Source organism: Salvelinus alpinus, chromosome 12 (assembly GCF_045679555.1).
Source record: "Salvelinus alpinus chromosome 12, SLU_Salpinus.1, whole genome shotgun sequence".
NCBI classification, from domain to species: domain Eukaryota; kingdom Metazoa; phylum Chordata; class Actinopteri; order Salmoniformes; family Salmonidae; genus Salvelinus; species Salvelinus alpinus.
The window spans coordinates 29,367,923-29,389,440 of NC_092097.1; the positions used below are offsets into that span (position 1 = coordinate 29,367,923).

Genomic DNA, 21,518 nt, shown 5'->3' on the forward strand with positions numbered 1-21,518 from the left:
AGAGGGTCCCTGGTTCGAGCCCAGGTAGGGGCGAGGAGAGGGACGGAAGCTATACTGTTACTGTTACATAATAAGTTGTATTGACTCCGTGTGCAATAACAGTGTTTAAAAAGATTTTTGAATGACTACCTCATTTCTGTACCCCACACATACACATCTGTAAAGTTCCCCAGTCGAGCAGTGAATTCAAACACAGATTCAACCACAAAGACCATGGGGGGTTTCCAATGCCTCGCAAAGAAGGGCACCTATTGGTAGATGGGTAAAAATAAAATAAACAACAGACATTGAATATTTTGAGCATGGTGAAGTTATTAATTACACTTTGGATGGTGTATCAATATACCCAGTCACTACAAAGATACAGACGTCCTTCCTAACTCCGTTGCCGGAGAGGATTCACCTTTCAGCAGGATAACCTTAAACACAAGGCCAAGACTACACTGGAGTTGCTTACCAAGAAGACAGTGAATGTTCCTGAGTGGCCGAGTTAAAGTTTTGACTTAAATATACTTGAAAAATATATGGCAAGACCTGAAAATGGTTGTCTAGCGATGATCAACAACCAATTTGACAGAGCTTGAATAATTTTTAAATTAATATTTGGGCAAATGTTGCACAATCCAGGTGACTTAGAGACTTACCCAGAAAGACTCACAGCTGTAATCACTGCCAACGGTGTTTCTACAAAGTATTGACTCAGGGCTGTGAATACTTATGTAAACTAGATATTTCTGCATTTCATTTTCAGTAAATTGCACAAAAATGTAAATACATGTTTTCACTTTGTCTTTATGGGGTATTGTCTGTAGATAGCTAAAAAACTACAGCAATTTCATCCACTGTAAGTCAAAGGGATATGAATACTTTCTGAAGACAATGTATTTTCTATGCAAAAAAATCGATGGAAAAGTTAATGGAAACATAGCTAATGATACAACAAATATCTCCAATCTCAAATAATACAATGTTTTATTTTTGGCAGCTTATAGTCAGAACATAGTGATAACATTTTAAAAATATAGTGACTTTGGGAATTGTCTATTGTTTAGAATGAGAGTCTGTTAGTGGCTGACCTGGAGTCAGATGTAGCCGATGATGTCATTACAGATAATAGGCTGTCTGCTGCCAGTCTTCATGAGGGCAGTGAATTGATAGAAGTCTGTGTCTAGATCATGCAGGCCAGAGTGGGACTGGTGGAAGAAGGGGGACTGGCGCGGGGCAGGGTCCTGCACCCCTAGGGGGCAGGAGAGTCGTTTGGGGGCCATAGCTGTCCGACTCACACGAGAAGAAGAATCTGAGGACCTCATCCTCACCCTCTCCTCTACACTCTTTGACATGCCAGCTATTTTCCGCCTCATGTTGACCAAGAAGCATCGAGCCAGTCTGCACCCAGAGCTGGGCTTCAGTTCTGCTGGTTCGGGGAAGTCCGGTAGGTCCATCCAGTTCTGTATGAGGTCAGCAAAGCTGTTGTCCCCCAGTACCAGAGGTTGTCTGTTCCGTCCCCGCGTCAGCAGCGATGTGGTCCAGTCCTCAGGGTCATTGGCCTCGAATGAGGTCCAGCTCTCCAGGGATGCGTCTGATGTGGATTTGGGTCGGACCCGGCCACTGGGGGCCAGGTTGGTGCGGAGGCAGGCAGAGGAGGACACCCGTACATTCCTGGTCCTCCTGAGCACCACGCCCTCGTCCTGCCAGGAGGCCTCAGAGTAGCCAGAGTCAAACTCCAGACTTTTCTCACTACTGGGGGAGGTCAGACCCAGGCCAAGGCCCAGACCCAGCCGGCTGCCTGCATCCTCCTCCTCCTCCAGAGGACTGGCCAGACAGCAGGCTGAGTCGTAGGTGCTGGCCGTACTGGCGTCAGAGATACGCAGGCGGGTACGGCGCTCCAGCTGAAGTGCCCTCTGATGGCAGGCTCGTGCCACTGCAGAGCGGTGGGCAGGGGTGATTGCAGGGGCAGCAGCAGGGCAGGTCCTTCTCAAGTGCTTCAGGTCCTGCAGGGACCTCATCATGTAGTGCATCTGGTCCCGCAGGCAGCCTCCAGAGTCACGCAGACACAGCTGGGAGGGACAGAGAGTACACAGAGTCAGACACAGGCTGGTACACACACACTATGACACATTACTATGTTCACTTAAAGAAAGCAAAGTCAGTGATTGAGTGCTATTCTTTTGTTATTGCAAATATTTTCTATTAAGCCGGTGAATACAAAATCATATAATGCATGTTGTAAATAATGTTCAGCCTGCAGCAGATATTTGATAGACTGAACATTCTTTATGAAGTCTGGTGAACTCTTTCTAATAAGCACACTGCATTTGTTGGTGACTATAATAGAGACCGTAGGACAGGCTCAGACTTGCTGATTGGGTGACTGCTGCTATGTTTCGACTGTATGAAAGAGCTACACCTCTTCTCTAATGTTGAACTTTCACAGCAACACACAGCCACAATAAAAAATACCCAAGCCCTACCTGTCCTGCTCCTCACACCCTTCTCAGATACAAAACTGTATCACACCACACTTGACCAGTTTTCATATAGATCCACCCACACCAAATTTAATATCAAAGTTACCTCCCACCACACGTACTGTACGTTAATGTACTTCACCACACCTGTGCCTAAATGTGCGTAACACAACCATCACCCGCCCACACCATAATGTCTTTGAAGTTTTATTTTAACAATATTAAACAACAAGTCTCTCTTCTTCCTAACACTGCAATATAAAGGCTGAAGTCTTATGGAAATGATGGCTACTTTTCTGTAGGGGGATCTGCAGGGGATTGAGGTTTCTCTGATGTAGTTCAAGGCACAGGATGTAGGTATAATGGTGTGTGTCTCCTGAAGAGTGCTGTATGCCTGCATATGAAAGTCAGCTGTGACATACTAAAGACCATATGCTCTCATCTCCTCTCCCTCTGATTCACAGGGACCCACTCTGATTGGTCCAAACCAACCAGTGAGCAGCGTCGGCTTACACTCAAAATCAAACAGGGTTGACCGAGCATAAAAGTGTGTGAACCACACAACATTACCTCTGAAGGAAAAAGGTGGGCTACAAAACACACACAACAAAACACACACACTGATACTTAAAACAGTGGGATCGAAGAGTAAATCATGTGGCCCTGGAAGAGATTGTAACTGTTAGTTAAAAATAAAACATTGAGAGGATCCATTAACTCTTTTCATGTCAGTGATAATACCATATGACAGTAGCAAATGGCATTACAATAGTCATGATGGCCTGTGACCTTCACCTTCAAGCCCTTTATGGGGGGGGACTGATCTGACAATGAGGTGATAAATGTTTAGCAGACCGGAGGAGAAGAGACATGAAGGCCTCTGAGACACAGGTTAATGTGCCAAGACCTTCAGCGTCTGTTTGCTCTCATGACAACACTATTAGATGCAACAGGAACTTGAGTCCGCAGCCACAACACAGGTTGTGTGGTACTCTCATAAAGACACACCACTGCCTATAAAAGTCAGACTTAGATTAAACATTATAGTTTAGCTATAGTATAATAAACTTCCTGCAGGGAGCAGGGATGCAAAAAAAATGTGTCCAAAAAGGACAAAGTGATTAAACACCATATCTACTTTCAAGAGTAAAGTAAAATACAACTAGGAAGAAAATGATGATGGAGCCCTTTCCATACAGAGAACATTTAAATAATCTCTAGCAAATTAAACAACCATATGCCTTCTAAATTTAGAACACATTAACAAACTGCTATTTGTTTGTTTACCCGACACATGGCATAGCCTGCAGCGGATAGCACCACTCAGCAGAGGCATTTGGGCATGGGCATCTATAGTCATTATGCGGGACAACGTCGTCTGTGGACAGAGCGTTGCTCTGCAGATGTTGTCCCCGTATGCTGGTGTATAAAGCCATTATTTCAGGGACTGTCAGTTAATTTTGTGTTTATAAATACATTGCGCCTATTTCATTTAAAATATGGTAGGCCTGTAGTTAATCTAATTCATTGTCGTTTTACGCACAGAATAATATCCATTTGATAAGACTGTGCATAAACCAATTACAATGCCATTGTCCACTACTGTACTGTATTGCATGATAATCTATGCCTAGGTTACAGAAGGGAAAAATACTTACCATTTTATTTATTTCAGCATCACCGTCACAATTAACTCCTAAAATAAAAAAAAAGAGGAGATGAATTCGTGCACGTTTTAGTCTAGAAATACAGTAAGAGCAAAATCCTTCATAATTGTATAATTAGTTTGTTGATACTCACATTTGATATGGCAAGTTGCATCCAGTTTGACATGAATCCCTAAAGAGTTGATATCTTCCCATAAAGTCAATTTTACGCACAGCTGTTGGTATGAATCCTCGCGACTGAAGGAACACGGTGAAGTTGTAGTGATTTTGTCCGTTTTGTTTTCTCCAGCGTGCGCTCTCCAGCCAGTTATAGAGCGTCGCATCTCTGAAGCAGTGAAGCAGCCAATCAGAGTTTGAAATCTGATCAAGTGAATAGCTAGATAGTCGCCACCTCTTTACTACACACATCTGTATCATGATCTTCTAGACATTCACACATCATGTTCTTGTCATCGGTGGCATAAATGTAATTTAAAATGGATTTTGTGTCACTGGCCTACACACACTACCCCATAATGTCAAAGTGGAACTATGTTCACGACATTTAAAAAAATACTTTGTCATAAAAATGGAGCCTATGCAGTTACTAAAACAATGTTTTTATCAATGACAGATGTGTATAAATATTTGTGTTATGTTTTGGTACTAAACATGTCCGTTTTTTATTTTACCCCTAGGGTATGCTACTATAAATATAGATTGAGAAATTCTTCAGGCATCTCTGAGGTCACGAGTTCAATTTGTCACGACGATTATTCTCTGGAAGACCCCTGTGGAACCAGCCATCCCAAATGGGAAACTTTTAAATCTTTAAAGTATGTGAGGCTGCATTGTGCTTTTGTCGATTATTTTAACTTGAAGGTATGCAAAGATTTTACGGTATTCCAGCAAATGGAACTCAATTCACTGGTAAAAATTAAATCAGCCCTAAAATAAATGTCAAATCTGCGCTATATGTTGTGGAGGCTCCAACGGAATGTAATCTATAGTCTAAGTACATTAAACACATAGCTAAGTGCTTTAAGTATATTGCGCACAGACATTACTGAAATGTTTGAAATTACAGATCAATTAAATGTTTGAAAATTAAAGCACGAGGGCTGCCACAGGGTTAGAAATGTATAGGGCCACATTTGTCGCCATCTAGTGAGATATATGCTGAAAGCCACTGAGCAGGTGATAATCACCTACTGTCAATGGGTCGTCACCCATTTGCACCATTTTGTCATGTATTGTTATTCATGTCAGTGTGAAGGTACCTGATGTACAACTGTTCACTGTTAATTGGACAAATCCAAATGTGATGGTCTACTATTCATGTGCAGATGTTTTCCTCTCATCAACCATGATGTGACCAGATCTGTGTAGGTGCATCATATTCCCGTGACATGTCTCAACCTGCTTCTACAACTTATCCTTTTTCTGGAAGTGAGTAGTTCAACACATTTAGTCAATACATATTTTTCCATATGGTGCAAAATCCAATGTATAACCTAGTTCTCCAGATGCTTGACAACTCAGTCCTCTAATGCTTATTCTAATGTACTAAAACCAGCCCCAGCTACCTCAATGACATCTTGTAGTGTCCATGGGGCTGATTTTATAATGATGTGCCATGTTTGAATTAAGTAATTCACAAGATGCTTTTAGGGTCTTTTGGATGTGTTTTTATGAAAAGGGCCACTGCTTTCTATAAAAGCCCATCATCATCATTTAATGTCTCTGAAAAAATGTCCATTAACAACTGCACACTTCAATTATAAACCTTTTTATGTGTGTAATAGCAGCTGTAAATGCCGTTGCCTCTACATTTTGAATCAATTATGGCTGTTTTCTTTAAATGCATTAGGCCTAAGTAATTACACTGTGCCACTTCTGTTGAATGGGTTTGTGACCATTATTGCATCATGACCGATCGAAATGTGAATTCATTTTAGGAACATCCAGGCCTTTCTTTCTAATGGATTATATATACAGTATACATGAATTAATATGCAGTTTTCATGTTTCCAATCTCTTTCCTGTTAATGTGATTGTTAGATAATAGAACATGTTATCAGTTAATCTTGATTTTAGGATCATAAATGTGGCAAGAGCAGGCAGAGTTGATGTGGTCATGTACTGTATATCTGAGGTGGAGTACAGTGCATTCGGAAAGTTTCAGACCCCTTGACTTTTTTCACATTTTGTTACATTACAGCGTTATTCTCAATGATGTCGCTCTTGCTGCTGGTGAGTCTCTGATCCACCTCTACGCAGACGACACCATTCTGTATACTTCTGGCCCTTCTTTTGACACTGTGTTAACAACCCTCCAGGCGAGCTTCAATGCCATACAACTCTCCTTCCGTGGCCTCCAATTGCTCTTAAATACAAGTAAAACTAAATGCATGCTCTTCAACCAATCGCTGCCTGCACCTGCCCGCCCGTCCAACATCACTACTCTGGACGGTTCTGACTTAGAATATGTGGACAACTACAAATACCTAGGTGTCTGGTTAGACTGTAAACTCTCCTTCCGGACTCACATCAAACATCTCCAATCCAAAGTTAAATCTAATTGGCTTCCTATTTCGCAACAAAGCATCCTTCACTCATGCTGCCAAACATACCCTTGTAAAACTGACCATCCTACCGATCCTCGACTTCGGCGATGTCATTTACAAAATAGCCTCCAATACCCTACTCAATAAATTGAATGCAGTCTATCACAGTGCCATTCGTTTTGTCACCAAAGCCCCATATACTACCCACCACTGCGACCTGTACGCTCTCGTTGGCTGGCCCTTGCTTCATACTCGTCGCCAAACCCACTGGCTCCAGGTCATCTACAAGACCCTGCTAGGTAAAGTCCCCCCTTATCTCAGCTCGCTGGTCACCATAGCAGCACCCACCTGTAGCACGTGCTCCAGCAGGTATATCTCTCTGGTCACCCCCAAAACCAATTCTTCCTTTGGCCGCCTCTCCTTCCAGTTCTCTGCTGCCAATGACTGGAATGAACTACAAAAATCTCTGAAACTGGAAACACTTATCTCCCTCACTAGCTGTAAGCACCAGCTGTCAAAGCAGCTCACAGATTACTGCACCTGTACATAGCCCATCTATAATTTAGCCCAAACAACTACCTCTCCCCCTACTGTATTTATTTATTTATTTTGCTCCTTTGCACCCCATTATTTATATCTTTACTTTGCACATTCTTCCACTGCAAATCTACCATTCCAGTGTTTTACTTGCTATATTGTATTTTCTTCGCCACCATGGCCTTTTTTTTTGCCTTTACCTCCCTTATCTCACCTCATTTGCTCACATTGTATGTACTTATTTTTTTTTCTACTGTATTATTGACTGTATGTTTGCTTTACTCCATGTGTAACTCTGTGTTGTTGTATGTGTCGAACTGCGTTGCTTTATCTTGGCCAGGTCGCAATTGTAAATGAGAACTTGTTCTCAACTTGCCTACCTGGTTAAATAAAGTTAAAATTAAAATAATTCTAAAATAGATTAAATAAAAAAAATTCATCAACCTACACACAATAAATACCCCATAATAACAAAGCAAACTGTTTTTTATACATTTTTGCAAATGTATTAAAAATAAAAAACTGAAATAACTTATTTACATTAGACCCTTTGCTATGAGACTCAAAATTGAGCTCAGGTGCATCCTGTTTCCATTGATCATCCTTGAGATGTTTCTACAATTTGATTGGAGTCCACCTGAGGTAAATTCAATGGATTGGACATGATTTGGAAAGGCACCTGTCTATATCAGTGGCAATTTTAGCATGTAAATCTTGGTGGGGCAAGCACATTTTTTGGGGGGGATGCATGCCAGCAAAGCCACTACACAGCACAATACTAAACAATACATTAATTGCACTATAACGTGACGAACGGTGCCCACAAACTGTTAGGGCCTGCATAAAGCTGTCCCAACAGCAGTCCCAACACCTTACCACTGCTACACCTGGCTATCAGCGGAGCCTTGCGAAACAGTTCATTCAGCCTCATTTAAATCAAATCAAATGAAATAAATTTGTATTGGTCACATACACATGGTTAGCACATGTTATTGCGAGTGTAGCGACATGCTTGTGCTTCTAGTTCCGACAGTATCTAACAAGTAATATCTAACAATTCCACAACAAATACCTAATACACACAAATCTCAGTAAGGAATGGAATAAGAATATATAAATATATGGATGATATAATATAACATACTGCCTTTAAAAAAAACATAGCTCATATGGCTGACTTGCTTAAACAAATGTGGTTTCTACTGACAATTGAGATGTACAAACTATGGCATAAGGGGACGACAAGCGGATAAGAGGCAATCCGTAATTTCAATTAAGACATTCATGAGGGAACTAGGACAGATGTAGTCAATATAGCTATTTGTTCAGCACTTTTAAAATGTACTGCGACAGAATTCAGAAAATGGGCCGTTCTTGCAGTGTTCTCCCTGTACACCAAGTCCGAACCGTAGGATAAATAAAGGGGGCATATAAGCAGACAATGAAAGCTCTTACAATATTCGATGATTACATTTCTCTAAAACAGGCTGCATGTGCACCACCAAGTCAGAACAGTAGGCGAAATTAATAGGGGAAAATGATTACGATGAGGCACATGGGCTACTAACAGCTTACTACAGAAAATACACTTAGTATTACTTTCTTAGCTACAGTATACATATCTCCCTGGCATATTACATCATTTATGGACTCACCTTGTTGTGCTGTGGTCACTTGACCAGGAAGGTGGTGCGGCAGTCCTTGAGGGCACATTTTGTCATCAAACGTTGTCATCAAAGTCTGGCATTCTCTGGATTTATGGTGCTTTCAAGACAAATGGGAACTCTGAAAAACACTAGGTTGAATCATGATGATGTCAGTGATCTTCAGGTCGGAGCTCTAGAAAGAGGCTAGATTTCCCGACTTACAATTCCGAGTTGGATGACCGTTCAAAACAAATTTCCCAGTCAGATCAATTTTTTTTCCTGAGTTACCAGTTGTCTTGAACTCACTGAAGTCAGATTTCTCAGTTCCGAGTTATCAGTTGTTTTGAGCACGGTAGAAATTATGCTGGATTGACAGCATGGCCAATGTTGAATGTTTAACAATTTAAGCTTGGAAAATAGACCCTTAAACCCAGAATTGGGACCAGTGAATAGCAGACTAGTGATTGCTTTGCAATGCTTGCAGTTAGCCACTGATTCCTTCCTCATTGTTCCTGGTTTGTTTCCCTGTACCTCAGACATTATTTAAAGATTTAAAAAAAAATTATGTATCAGGTTTACATTGGGTTTTTCAGTATATTTCTTATCAAGGTGGGTTGTGTGTGGCAAAAAATCATAGGGTAAAAACAAACAAAATGGCCATGACTTAATTAATTTGAGAGCTCCCTCAACAGCTGGATCTGGGCACCTTTACACTGCACAGTACACCGTCTCAATGCCTGCTCTCCTAAGGCACCTGCCTCAGGAAGCCCCTCAAAGGGAGAGACACAGAACTATTGGCAAACATATAAAAAACTTGGTAGCGACATCTTAATCAGTCCTAAAAAAAACTTAATCGAGTTTACTGCATCTTGGGCAGGAAGTCTTGATAAACCCATGCGTATACAGAATTATACTCTTGTAATAATTGTCATTTTGACCTGTTGCATTGACATACAGTTCTGTATAAATGGTCCCTGGGACATAAACTAGTCAATTAGATTTGTTTAACAAATCTGCTAGGACCTTCAAAAAGTTGGTGCTGGCTTATCAGCTCAATATTAGGTACTAAAAAACATATACTTAGAACTACTTCAATTCTGGACACAGTTCCAAGTAATGGAAAAAGATTATTGTTTTAGATGACATTACCTTCTTGCTTAACTCACTGGACAACAGTTCCACATAATGGAAACAGATTACTGTTTTAAATGACATTACCTTATTACTTAAATCACTGGTGCTACCCAAACTATAGAATTGAGTAATAATAATTGGAAATTGGCAAAAACATGTCATTTCCATTATTCATACCTACGTATGTCCCAGATTTCCCTACTGTGTCCCTTACAGCCTGTTTTTTGTTCAGTGAGTACACAGCTATATATTGTTCCACAGGAAGCTTATCTCTAACCCAAACACAAGATTGCGGCCTCTAATTTAATATCAGCCCCAATGCTCAATCCCTCTGTTCGTCATGTGACCTTCTATTGACACATTTACTTCTTCAAATTACTAAGATATTGCATTATTAAAAATCAAACCAAATCAAATTTTATTTGTCACATACACATGGTTAGCAGATGTTAATGCGAGTGTAGCGAAATGCTTGTGCTTCTAGTTCCGACAATGCAGTAATAACCAACAAGTAATCTAACCTAACAATTCCACAACTACTACCTTATACACACAAGTGTAAAGGGATAAAGAATATGTACATAAAGATATATGAATGAGTGATGGTACAGAATGGCATAGGCAAGATGCAGTAGATGGTATAGAGTACAGTATATACATATGAGATGAGTAATGTAGGGTATGTAAACATAAAGTGGCATAGTTTAAAGTGGCTAGTGATACATGTATTACATAAAGATGGCAAGATGCAGTAGATGATATAGAGTACAGTATATACATATACATATGAGATGAGTAATGTAGGGTATGTAAACATTATATTAAGTGGCATTGTTTAAAGTGGCTAGTGGTATATTTTTACATAATTTCCATCAATTCCCATTATTAAAGTGGCTGGAGTTGAGTCAGTATGTTGGCAGCGGCCACTAAATGTTAGTGGTGGCTGTTTAACAGTCTGATGGCCTTGAGATAGAAGCTGTTTTTCAGTCTCTCGGTCCCTGCTTTGATGCACCTGTACTGACCTCGCCTTCTGGATGATAGCGGGGTGAACAGGCAGTGGCTTGGGTGGTTGTTGTCCTTGATGATCTTTATGGCCTTCCTGTGACATCGGGTGGTGTAGGTGTCCTGGAGGGCAGGTAGTTTGCCCCCGGTGATGCGTTGTGCAGACCTCACTACCCTCTGGAGAGCCTTACGGTTGTGGGCGGACCAGTTGCCGTACCAGGCGGTGATAGAGCCCGACAGGATGCTCTTGATTGTGCATCTGTAGAAGTTTGTGAGTGCTTTTGGTGACAAGCCAAATTTCTTCAGCCTCCTGAGGTTGAAGAGGCGCTGCTGCGCCTTCTTCACAACGCTGTCTGTGTGTGTGGACCAATTCAGTTTGTCCGTGATGTGTACACCGAGGAACTTAAAACTTTCCACCTTCTCCACTACTGTCCCGTCGATGTGGATAGGGGGGTGCTCCCTCTGCTGTTTCCTGAAGTCCACAATCATCTCCTTTGTTTTGTTGACGTTGTGTGTGAGGTTATTTTCCTGACACCACACTCCGAGGGCCGTCTCGTCGTTGTTGGTAATCAAGCCTACCACTGTAGTGTTGTCCGCAAACTTGATGATTGAGTTGGAGGCGTGCATGGCCACGCAGTCGTGGGTGAACAGGGAGTACAGGAGAGGGCTCAGAACGCACCCTTGTGGGGCCCCGGTGTTGAGGATCAGCGGGGTGGAGATGTTGTTACCTACCCTCACCACCTGGCGGCGGCCCGTCAGGAAGTTCAGGACCCAGTTGCACAGGGCGGGGTCGAGACCCAGGGTCTCGAGCTTGATGACGAGTTTGGAGGGTACTATGGTGTTAAATGCTGAGCTGTAGTCGATGAACAGCATTCTGACATAGGTATTCCTCTTGTCCAGATGGGTTAGGGCAGTGTGCAGTGTGGTTGCGATTGCGTCGTCTGTGGACCTATTGGGTCGGTAAGCAAATTGGAGTGGGTCTAGGGTGTCAGGTAGGGTGGAGGTGATATGGTCCTTGACTAGTCTCTCAAAGTACTTCATGATGACGGAAGTGAGTGCTACGGGGCGGAAGTCGTTTAGCTCAGTTACCTTAACTTTCTTGGGAACAGGAACAATGGTGGCCCTCTTGAAGCATGTGGGAACAGCAGACTGGGATAAGGCTTGATTGAATATGTCCTTAAACACACCAGCCAGCTGGTCTGCGCATGCTCTGAGGACGCGGCTGGGAATGCCGTCTGGGCCTGCAGCCTTGCGAGGGTTAACACGTTTAAATGTTTTACTCACCTCGGCTGCAGTGAAGGAGAGCCCGCAGGTTTTGGTAGCGGGCCGTGTCAGTGGCACTGTATTGTCCTCAAAGCGAGCAAAAAAGTTATTTAGCCTGTCTGGGAGCAAGACATCCTGGTCCGCGACGGGGCTGGTTTTCTTTTTGTAATCCGGGATTGACTGTAGACCTTGCCACATACCTCTTGTGTCTGAGCTGTTGAATTGCGACTCTACTTTGTCTCTATACTGGGACTTAGCTTGTTTGATTGCCTTGCGGAGAGAATAGCTACACTGTTTGTATTCGGTCATGTTTCCGGTCACCTTGCCCTGGTTAAAAGCAGTGGTTTGCGCTTTCAGTTTCACGCGAATGCTGCCATCAATCCACGGTTTCTGGTTTGGGAATGTTTTAATCGTTGCTGTGGGTACGACATCGTCAATGCACTTTCTAATGAACTCGCTCACCGAATCAGCGTATTCGTCAATATTGTTGTTGGACGCAATGCGGAACATATCCCAATCCACGTGATCGAAGCAGTCTTGAAGCGTGGAATCAGATTGGTCGGACCAGCGTTGAACAGACCTGAGCGAGGGAGCTTGTTGTTTTAGTTTCTGTTTGTAGGCTGGAAGCAACAAAATGGAGTCGTGGTCAGCTTTTCCGAAAGGAGGGCGGGGGAGGGCTTTATATGCGTCGCGGAAGTTAGTATAACAATGATCCAAGGTTTTACCAGCCCTGGTAGCACAATCGATATGCTGATAGAATTTAGGGAGTTTTGTTTTCAGATTAGCCTTGTTAAAATCCCCAGCTACGATGAATGCAGCCTCAGGGTGTGTGGTTTCCAGTTTACAAAGAGTCAGATAAAGTTCGTTCAGGGCCATCGATGTGTCTGTTTGGGGGGGAATATATACGGCTGTGATTATAATCGAAGAGAATTCCCTTGGTAGATAATGCGGTCGACATTTGATTGTGAGGAATTCTAAGTCAGGTGAACAGAATGACTTGAGTTCCTGTATGTTGTTATGATCACACCACGTCTCGTTAATCATAAGGCATACACCCCCGCCCCTCTTCTTACCAGAAAGATGTTTGTTTCTGTCGGCGCGATGCGTGATGAAACCAGCTGGCTGCACCGACTCCGTTAGCGTCTCTTGAGTGAGCCATGTTTCCGTGAAGCAGAGAACGTTACAATCTCTGATGTCTCTCTGGAATGTTACCCTTGCTCGGATTTCATCAACCTTATTGTCAAGAGACTGGACATTGGCGAATAGTATGCTAGGGAGTGGAGCGCGATGTGCCCGTCTCCGAAGCCTGACCAGGAGACCGCTTCGTTTGCTCCTTTTACGGCGTCGCTTAGGGTCGCCGGCTGGGATCAGAACCATTGTATTGGGTGGAAGGGAAAACACTGGATCCGCTTCGGGAAAGTCATATTCCTGGTTGTAACGATGGTGAGTTGACGTTGCTCTTATATTCAGTAGTTCCTCCCGACTGTATGTAATGAAACCTAAGATTACCTGGGGTACCAATGTAAGGAATAACACATAAGAAAACAAAATACTGCATATTTTCCTAGGAACGCGAAGCGAGGTGGCCATCTCGGTCGGCGCCGGAAGTTCAGGGAGCTATCTGAAATATTAGAGAGCTATCTGAAAGCCAATTGCCATTCACTATGTTACTTTCACTCGTCTCCATATCTGTTTCCCTCAACTAGGACATTCTTCCCAATAGGCAGACCTTCTCAATCAATGTTCTGCTTTCCCACCCAATTGCTTGGTTTAAAAACAAAATAAAACAAACATGATAACTTACTCCATATTGGAAGGCATTGTTTTCATTTTAGTCTACCCTAACAATGGTACTCTATATTTATTTCACATTTCTGTTGGATATTCACTTTCTGCTTCACACTTATTAAATGTCTATTATTTTAATATGAACATGTAATGCGCTGAAGTTACAAAATTAATCTGCCAATTCACAAGGGAAGAGAAACTTTGGAGGGAACTTCCTTTTTAAGGTAGCTCTCGAGACTAGAGTCTTTTTCTGGGATCAACTTTCACAATAACTGGGCTAGCACAGTCTGTGAGTCCCCCGTAGATGGTGCGCTCTGTCCATAATAAGTCTGGCACCCGAGACAGCATAGACAGGGAAACAGATGCAGTTTCCATTTTGCCTACTCACAAATTGGTTTAGAACGTCATCATTTGGGATATCAACGAAAACTACAGTGGACGATGGTGGATGGAACCTCTACATAACAGAACCGGAGATAACCTTATAGTCCGAAAAACCCACACAGAACTGGAAAACTCAACTCACATTCACACTGGAGTTAGTCCCCTGTCAGCTCTCATTCACTCAGTACGTTATAGCTAAATTTCAATCTCTTATAATCCAAATTTCAATCAGCTTAACATTCAAATTTCAATCAGCTTAATATCCAAATTTCAATCAATCATTTTATTATCCACATTTCAATCAGCTTTATACACTGCTCAAAAGAATTAAGGGAACACTAAAATAACACATCCTAGATCTGAATGAATGAAATATTCTTATTAAATACTTTTTTCTTTACATAGTTGAATGTGCTGACAACAAAATCACAGAAAAATTATCAATGTAAATCAAATTTATCAACCCATGGAGGTCTGGATTTGGAGTCACACTCAAAATTAAAGTGGAAAACCACACTACAGGCTGATCCAACTTTGATGTAATGTCCTTAAAACAAGTCAAAATGAGGCTCAGTAGTGTGTGTGGCCTCCACGTGCTTGTATGACCTCCCTACAACGCCTGGGCATGCTCCTGATGAGGTGGCGGATGGTCTCCTGAGGGATCTCCTCCCAGACCTGGACTAAAGCATCCGCCAACTCCTGGACAGTCTGTGGTGCAACGTGGCGTTGGTGGATGGAGCGAGACATGATGTCCCAGATGTGCTCAATTGGATTCAGGTCTGGGGAACGGGCGGGCCAGTCCATAGCATCAATGCCTTCCTCTTGCAGGAACTGCTGACACACTCCAGCCACATGAGGTCTAGCATTGTCTTGCATTAGGAGGAACCCAGGGCCAACCGCACCAGCATATGGTCTCACAAGGGGTCTGAGGATCTCATCTCGGTACCTAAGCAGAATAGTTTACCTTTGTTGTACCACAATTATAGAATATGCTATTCGTTTATACAAAATGCATAATAGGCGTATATAAAGCACTTATGATAGCATGGTTCTCGTAACTAAACGTTTTTTTTGGTACCCGTTTCTCCTACGGACCTGTAAGTTTCACTAATGCACAATCATTGCGAGCTATCGCAAACATGACAGTCTGGCGAGCACATGGAGGGCTGTGCGGCCCCTCAAAGAAATGCCACCTCACACCATGACTGACCCACCGCCAAACCGGTCATGCTGGAGGATGTTGCAGGCAGCAGAACGTTCTCCAGACTCTGTCACGTCTGTCACATGTGCTCATGTGCTCAGTGTGAACCTGCTTTCATCTGTGAAGAGCACAGGGCGCCAGTGGCGAATTTGCCAATCTTGGTGTTCTCTGGCAAATGCCAAACGTCCTGCACGGTGTTGGGCTGTAAGCACAACCCCCCCCTGTGGACGTCGGGCCCTCATACCACCCTCATGGAGTCTGTTTCTGACCGTTTGAGCAGACACATGCACATTTGTGGCCTGCTGGAGGTCATTTTGCGGGGCTCTGGCAGTGCTCCACCTGCTCCTCCTTGCACAAAGGCGGAGGTAGCGGTCCTGCTGCTAGGTTGTTGCCCTCCTACGGCCTCCTCCACGTCTCCTGATGTACTGACCTGTCTCCTGGTAGCGCCTCCATGCTCTGGACACTACGCTGACAGACACAGCAAACCTTCTTGCCACAGCTCGCATTGATGTGCCATCCTGGATGAGCTGCACTACCTGAGCCACTTGTGTGGGCTGTAGACTCCGTCTCATGCTACCACTAGAGTGAAAGCACCGCCAGCATTCAAAAGTGACCAAAACATCAGCCAGGAAGCATAGGAACTGAGAAGTGGTCTGTGGTCACCACCTGCAGAACCACTCCTTTATTGGGGGTGTCTTGCTAATTGCCTATAATTTCCACCTTTTGTCTATTCCATTTGCACAACAGCATGTGACATTTATTGTCAATCAGTGTTGCTTCCTAAGTGGACAGTTTGATTTCACAGAAGTGTGATTGACTTGGAGTTACATTGTGTTGTTTAAGTGTTCCCTTTATTTTTTTGAGCAGTGTATGTTAAATCTCACAATCACACAACTTTCACATCCACATTCACTTAGTACTATTCCCAAACACACTCGGTAATCTCCCTTATTACCCTTGTGCATCTTCAACTTTTCTCTTGTCGTTACTTCCTATGCACCATATGTATCTCCTATACATATATAATAACACCACATGTTATTGTTAATGGCTGCAGATCATGTAGACACAGATACAAAGTTTGGTAACAGAATGATGGTTTGTGCAGTTTGTGTCGTCATCCTATTACTACACATTGCAATTAAATGTCTTTTGTAAAATGTTCAGTGGAAATTGTCAGTGGAAATTGTTAAAAATTGTCCTTGTGCATTAAGTTGTATGTTCTTTTTAAAAACTTTGCATTAAAAAATTGGAGTCTCAGTGTTACTCTCTTATCGTGGAATTGCCCTATGCCAGCCATGCAAAAAATATGCACACTGAAAATAATTGTATAGATTTGCCTGCAACATTTTAAAACTGAATCACATGGCACTTCGAAATAACTATTTTAGTCTTCACATTTATCCAGAAATATTAGAGAGTAATCAGATATTTAGCATTTTGCTTCTAACAACGATCACACTCACAACCAACACCCCCACCACACGGGCGGATTTGGAACAGAAATCGGCCCTGGCATTTTTTCTCAAGGCCCTGACGCCGGCCCATTTTTTCCGTGTCCCCCATTAACCAAATGAGCAAATCCCCCTCCCCAAGTTAGACAGGCCCCCTGGGCCAAAAAGGGTCCAGTTCATCTGACATTTGCCAGAAATGCCAGATAGCCTGTCCACCCCTGCCACCGCACCACAAGCCATAACACTCAGCCCAGGTGAACAAGAAGAGTATGTTACTCTTTTTCCTCCTCACGTTCTAAAATCACACATATAATATGTCAGTATAATATATCAGTAGCCCTGCCCTATGTATTTCTGTTCTGTGCAATAACCTCATGCTGTATTGTCGACACAAGCTCTGAATGTCCTGTTTAGTATTTAGAGCAGTGGTCACTGTGCTGTGGCTCCCTCTAGAGTTCATAGATCTCCCTGCCTCTGTGTCTGTGTCAGAAAAGTACCCCTTCCAGGAGTGTGGTGGTGGAGATTCATGTGCAGAGCTCCAGTTTTCTCCCTACAGTCAACATCCTCTCTTTTCACCCCAGAGTTAGCAGTGTTTGAGACGCCCATCGTCAACCCTACTAACGTCTCTGGTATCTTCAATGTCCAGGTCAGATCAGTCAATTTAGTCAAATATCAGTTCTCATGTCTCTTCAACCCTAACTCTAACCCTAGCCTCTAATCCACACCCCTGCTTAACACTAACCCCTGTTTTCCACATGAACAAATGAGACATTAGTGAAGAGAAATATTTTGTGACTAATATTGTGTACGTGTAGATAGTGTTGAACGGTTCTCTGGACTATGAGAAGGCCAGCAGGGTTAGTGTTTGTCTGGGCCTGGTCACTGCATCAGGCCATGTAGAGCAGACGTTCCATATCAGAGTGTTGGATGAGAACACGCCACAGTGTGAACCTCTTTTCCAGCTGCCTGGTAACACACCCTCACCTCAATCACTAGACATACATTATACACAGTGTTTACACCGTGTTTACATGGCTATCACATGTTTATTACAATGTTATTACAAGGGTATAAGGTTAATGTATTGTTAAGAGGGACATTGTAATTTATTGATGGTCTGATGAGTGTTTGTGTACAGTTGAAGTTCATGTCCCAGAGACTCTCTACACTGTCGTGGCCTCCGGCCCAGTCCGCAATGACACACTCTCTGTAATATACACACAAACTCCTTATTACTTTATGACCTCAACTGTATTACTGTACCAATACATAGTCTTATCATATTGCCCTTGAGCAAGGCAATTAATCCCCACAACTGCTGCCCGGGCGCCGATGACATGAACATCGATTAAGGCAGCCTCCTGCACCTCTCTGATTCAGAGGGGTTGGGTTAAATGCGGACGACACATTTCGGTTGAATGTATTCAGTTGTGTAACTGACTAGGTATCCCCTTTCCCTTCCCATTAGTACAGGTTTTGTCACGGTTCTCTAAAGTAGAACACAGAAGCAGACCAGGACAAGGAGAGTAAGACGAAGGTGAGTATTTATTGGCTAACGATCCGGCAGGGAATGGATGTCAGGTCAGCGCTTATGAAGTGGAGGGATGATGATCAGGACCAGGTGTGCAGATAGCTGATGGGATACAGGTGCGGGTACTCAGAGATCCTCCAACTAGCTACGTCGCCCAGCAACCAGACAGGGTGCGTTCCAGGACACCGGAAAAAACACTCCAGGACAGAACACAGGCAAAAACAGACTCAGGAAGCGGGATTCGTGACAGGTTTAGACAGTGAGTGTTGATACCTTTTCCGGTTTGTGTGTTTGTGCTGCAGTTTTCTATCAGTCCTAACCAACTCCAAAGAACCGTTCCACATCACTGGAGATGGCAGCATCATCTCTAGCAAACCCTTTAACTACCGCAGAGGGCCAAGGGTGAGGGAGTGATATGGTTGATCTTTACGTATAATGGCAGGTTTTAAAAGTTTGTTTTATCAAAATGATTTCCTCCTCGTGTGATGTTGTTGAACAGAAGTTGATGCTGTCTATGATTGTGAGAGACAGACAAGGGGCTAACTACACCGGGACAGTCAGGATCAAGATGAATGAGACCTTGCCTTCTGAATGTTAATCTATTATTTTTTTAACCTTTATTAAACTAGGCAAGTCAGTTAAGAACAAATTCTTATTTACAATGACGGCCTACACCGGTCAAACCCAGATGACGCTGGGCCAATTGTGCACGGCCCTATGGTACTCACAATCACAGCCGGTTGTGATACAGCCTGGAATCAAACCAGGGTGTCTGTAGTGATGCCTCAAGCACTGAGATGCAGTGCCTTAGACCTCTGCTCCACTCGGGAGCCCTAGCACTCCCATTTATATGTACATGTACATCATTTAGCAGAAGCTCTTATCCAGAGCGACTTACAGGAGCAATTAGGGTTAAGTGCCTTTCACCTTGTCGGCTCAGGAATTTGAACCAGCAACCTTTTGATTACTGGCCCAACGCTCTAACCGCTAGTCTACCCGCCGCCCAGTCTTAAGAGGTTTCATTTCTAGGGTTTATGATACAATTTTGAGTTCATCAGATGTAGAAGTTGTAGAAAGTGTGTTTACCCAAATCTCTTCTGTCTAGTTTCACAGAATCTTTGAAAACCAAGGACCTGAGGATATTATAGCCAATGTCAGCACTAACCTCACCAACCCTGATGTACTCTACAGTTTTGTGAAAGATCTACCTTTCAAGATTAGAATTGTCAAATTTTCATATTATGTCATGAAAATCAATGTTTTATAATATCCTCGATGCTTTGAAAAACAGAAAGAGCTGAATCCTAAATTACGTTCTCCACGTTTAACTGACATTTTCACTTAAATCTGTCTCTCTTCCTGTCTCTTGTCCTATCAGAGGATGGTACCATATTTAAGCTATGGTATTATACTGTATGGATACATGTCTGAAAGGATGTATTCTGTTATACTGTACTAGATAAATGTACAAGGGTGCATTATGTAACGGCTTTCGTCGGTGGAAGGAGAGGAGGACCAATGCGCAGCGTGGTACGTATCCATATTTATTTGAATACTTTTCAATATAGAACAAAACAATAAACAGACGAAAACCCAACTAAGCTTACAGTCCCGAACTAGTGAACACAGACAAAACAGGAACACACGAACAGGAACAATTACCCACAAAACACACTACAAAACAGGCTACCTAAATATGGTTCCCAATCAGAGACAACGCAAAACACCTGTCTCTGATTGAGAACCATATCAGGCCAAACACAGAAATAGACAAACCAGACATACAACATAGAATGCCCACACAGATCACACCCTGACCAACCAAAACATAAAACATACAAAGCAAACTATGGTCAGGGTGTGACAGTACCCCCCCACCCCCCCAAGGTGCGGACTCCGGCCGCAAAACCTGAACCTATAGGGGAGGGTCTGGGTGGGCATCTGTCCGCGGTGGCGGCTCTGGCGCTGGACGTGGCCCCCACTCCACCATAGTCAATCCCCGCTTCCGTGGCCTCCTAGGAACGGCGACCCTCCTAAATGACCCCACTGGACTGAGGGGCGCCTCTGGACTGAGGGGCAGCTCCGGACTGAGGGGCAGCTCCGGACTGAGGGGCAGCTCATGACTGAAGGGCAGCTCATGACTGAAGGGCAGCTCATGACTGAGGGGTAGCTCATGACTGAGGGGTAGCTCATTTTTTTATTTTTTTTATTTAACCTTTATTTAACCAGGTAGGCAAATTGAGAACACGTTCTCATTTACAATTGCGACCTGGCCAAGATAAAGCAAAGCAGTTCGACACATACAACAACACATAGTTACACATGGAGTAAAACAAACATATAGTCAATGATACAGTGAAAAAAAAATAAGTCTATATACAATGTGAGCAAGTGAGGTGAGATAAGGGAGGTGAAGGCAAACAAATATATGTATAAATAAATAAAAATATAAAAAGGCCATGGTGGCGAAGTAAATACAACACAGCAAGTAAAATAAAAAATAAAAACACTGGAATGGTTGGTTTGCAGTGGAAGAAAGCGCAAAGTAGAGACAGAAATAATGGGGTGCAAAGGAGCAAAATAAATAAATAAATACAGTAGGTAAAGAGGTAGTTGTTTGGGCTAAATTATAGATGGGCTATGTACAGGTGCAGTAATCTATGAGCTGCTCTGACAGCTGGTGCTTAAAGCTAGTGAGGGAGATAAGTGTTTCCAGTTTCAGAGATTTTTGTAGTTCGTTCCAGTCATTGGCAGCAGAGAACTGGAAGGAGAGGCGGCCAAAGGAAGAATTGGTTTTGGGGGTGACCAGAGAGATAAACCTGCTGGAGCGCGTGCTACAGGTAGGTGTTGCTATGGTGACCAGCGAGCTGAGATAAGGGGGGACTTTACCTAGCAGG

General features: G+C 43.1%; 1 protein-coding gene across 1 annotated transcript; it reads right to left on the bottom strand.

The window, feature by feature from the left end:
* Positions 1–955: 955 nt before the first annotated feature.
* LOC139535831 (PAK4-inhibitor inka1-like) lies at positions 956–4,417 on the bottom strand. Its single transcript, XM_071335664.1, has 3 exons — positions 4,269–4,417; positions 4,127–4,164; positions 956–2,057 (listed from the first exon to the last, which is right to left on the bottom strand). Exons 2-3 carry the CDS (start codon positions 4,127–4,129, stop codon positions 1,083–1,085), a joined length of 978 nt encoding a protein of 325 aa, XP_071191765.1. The 5' UTR covers positions 4,130–4,164; positions 4,269–4,417; the 3' UTR covers positions 956–1,082.
* Between the last annotated feature and the right edge of the window lie 17,101 nt (positions 4,418–21,518).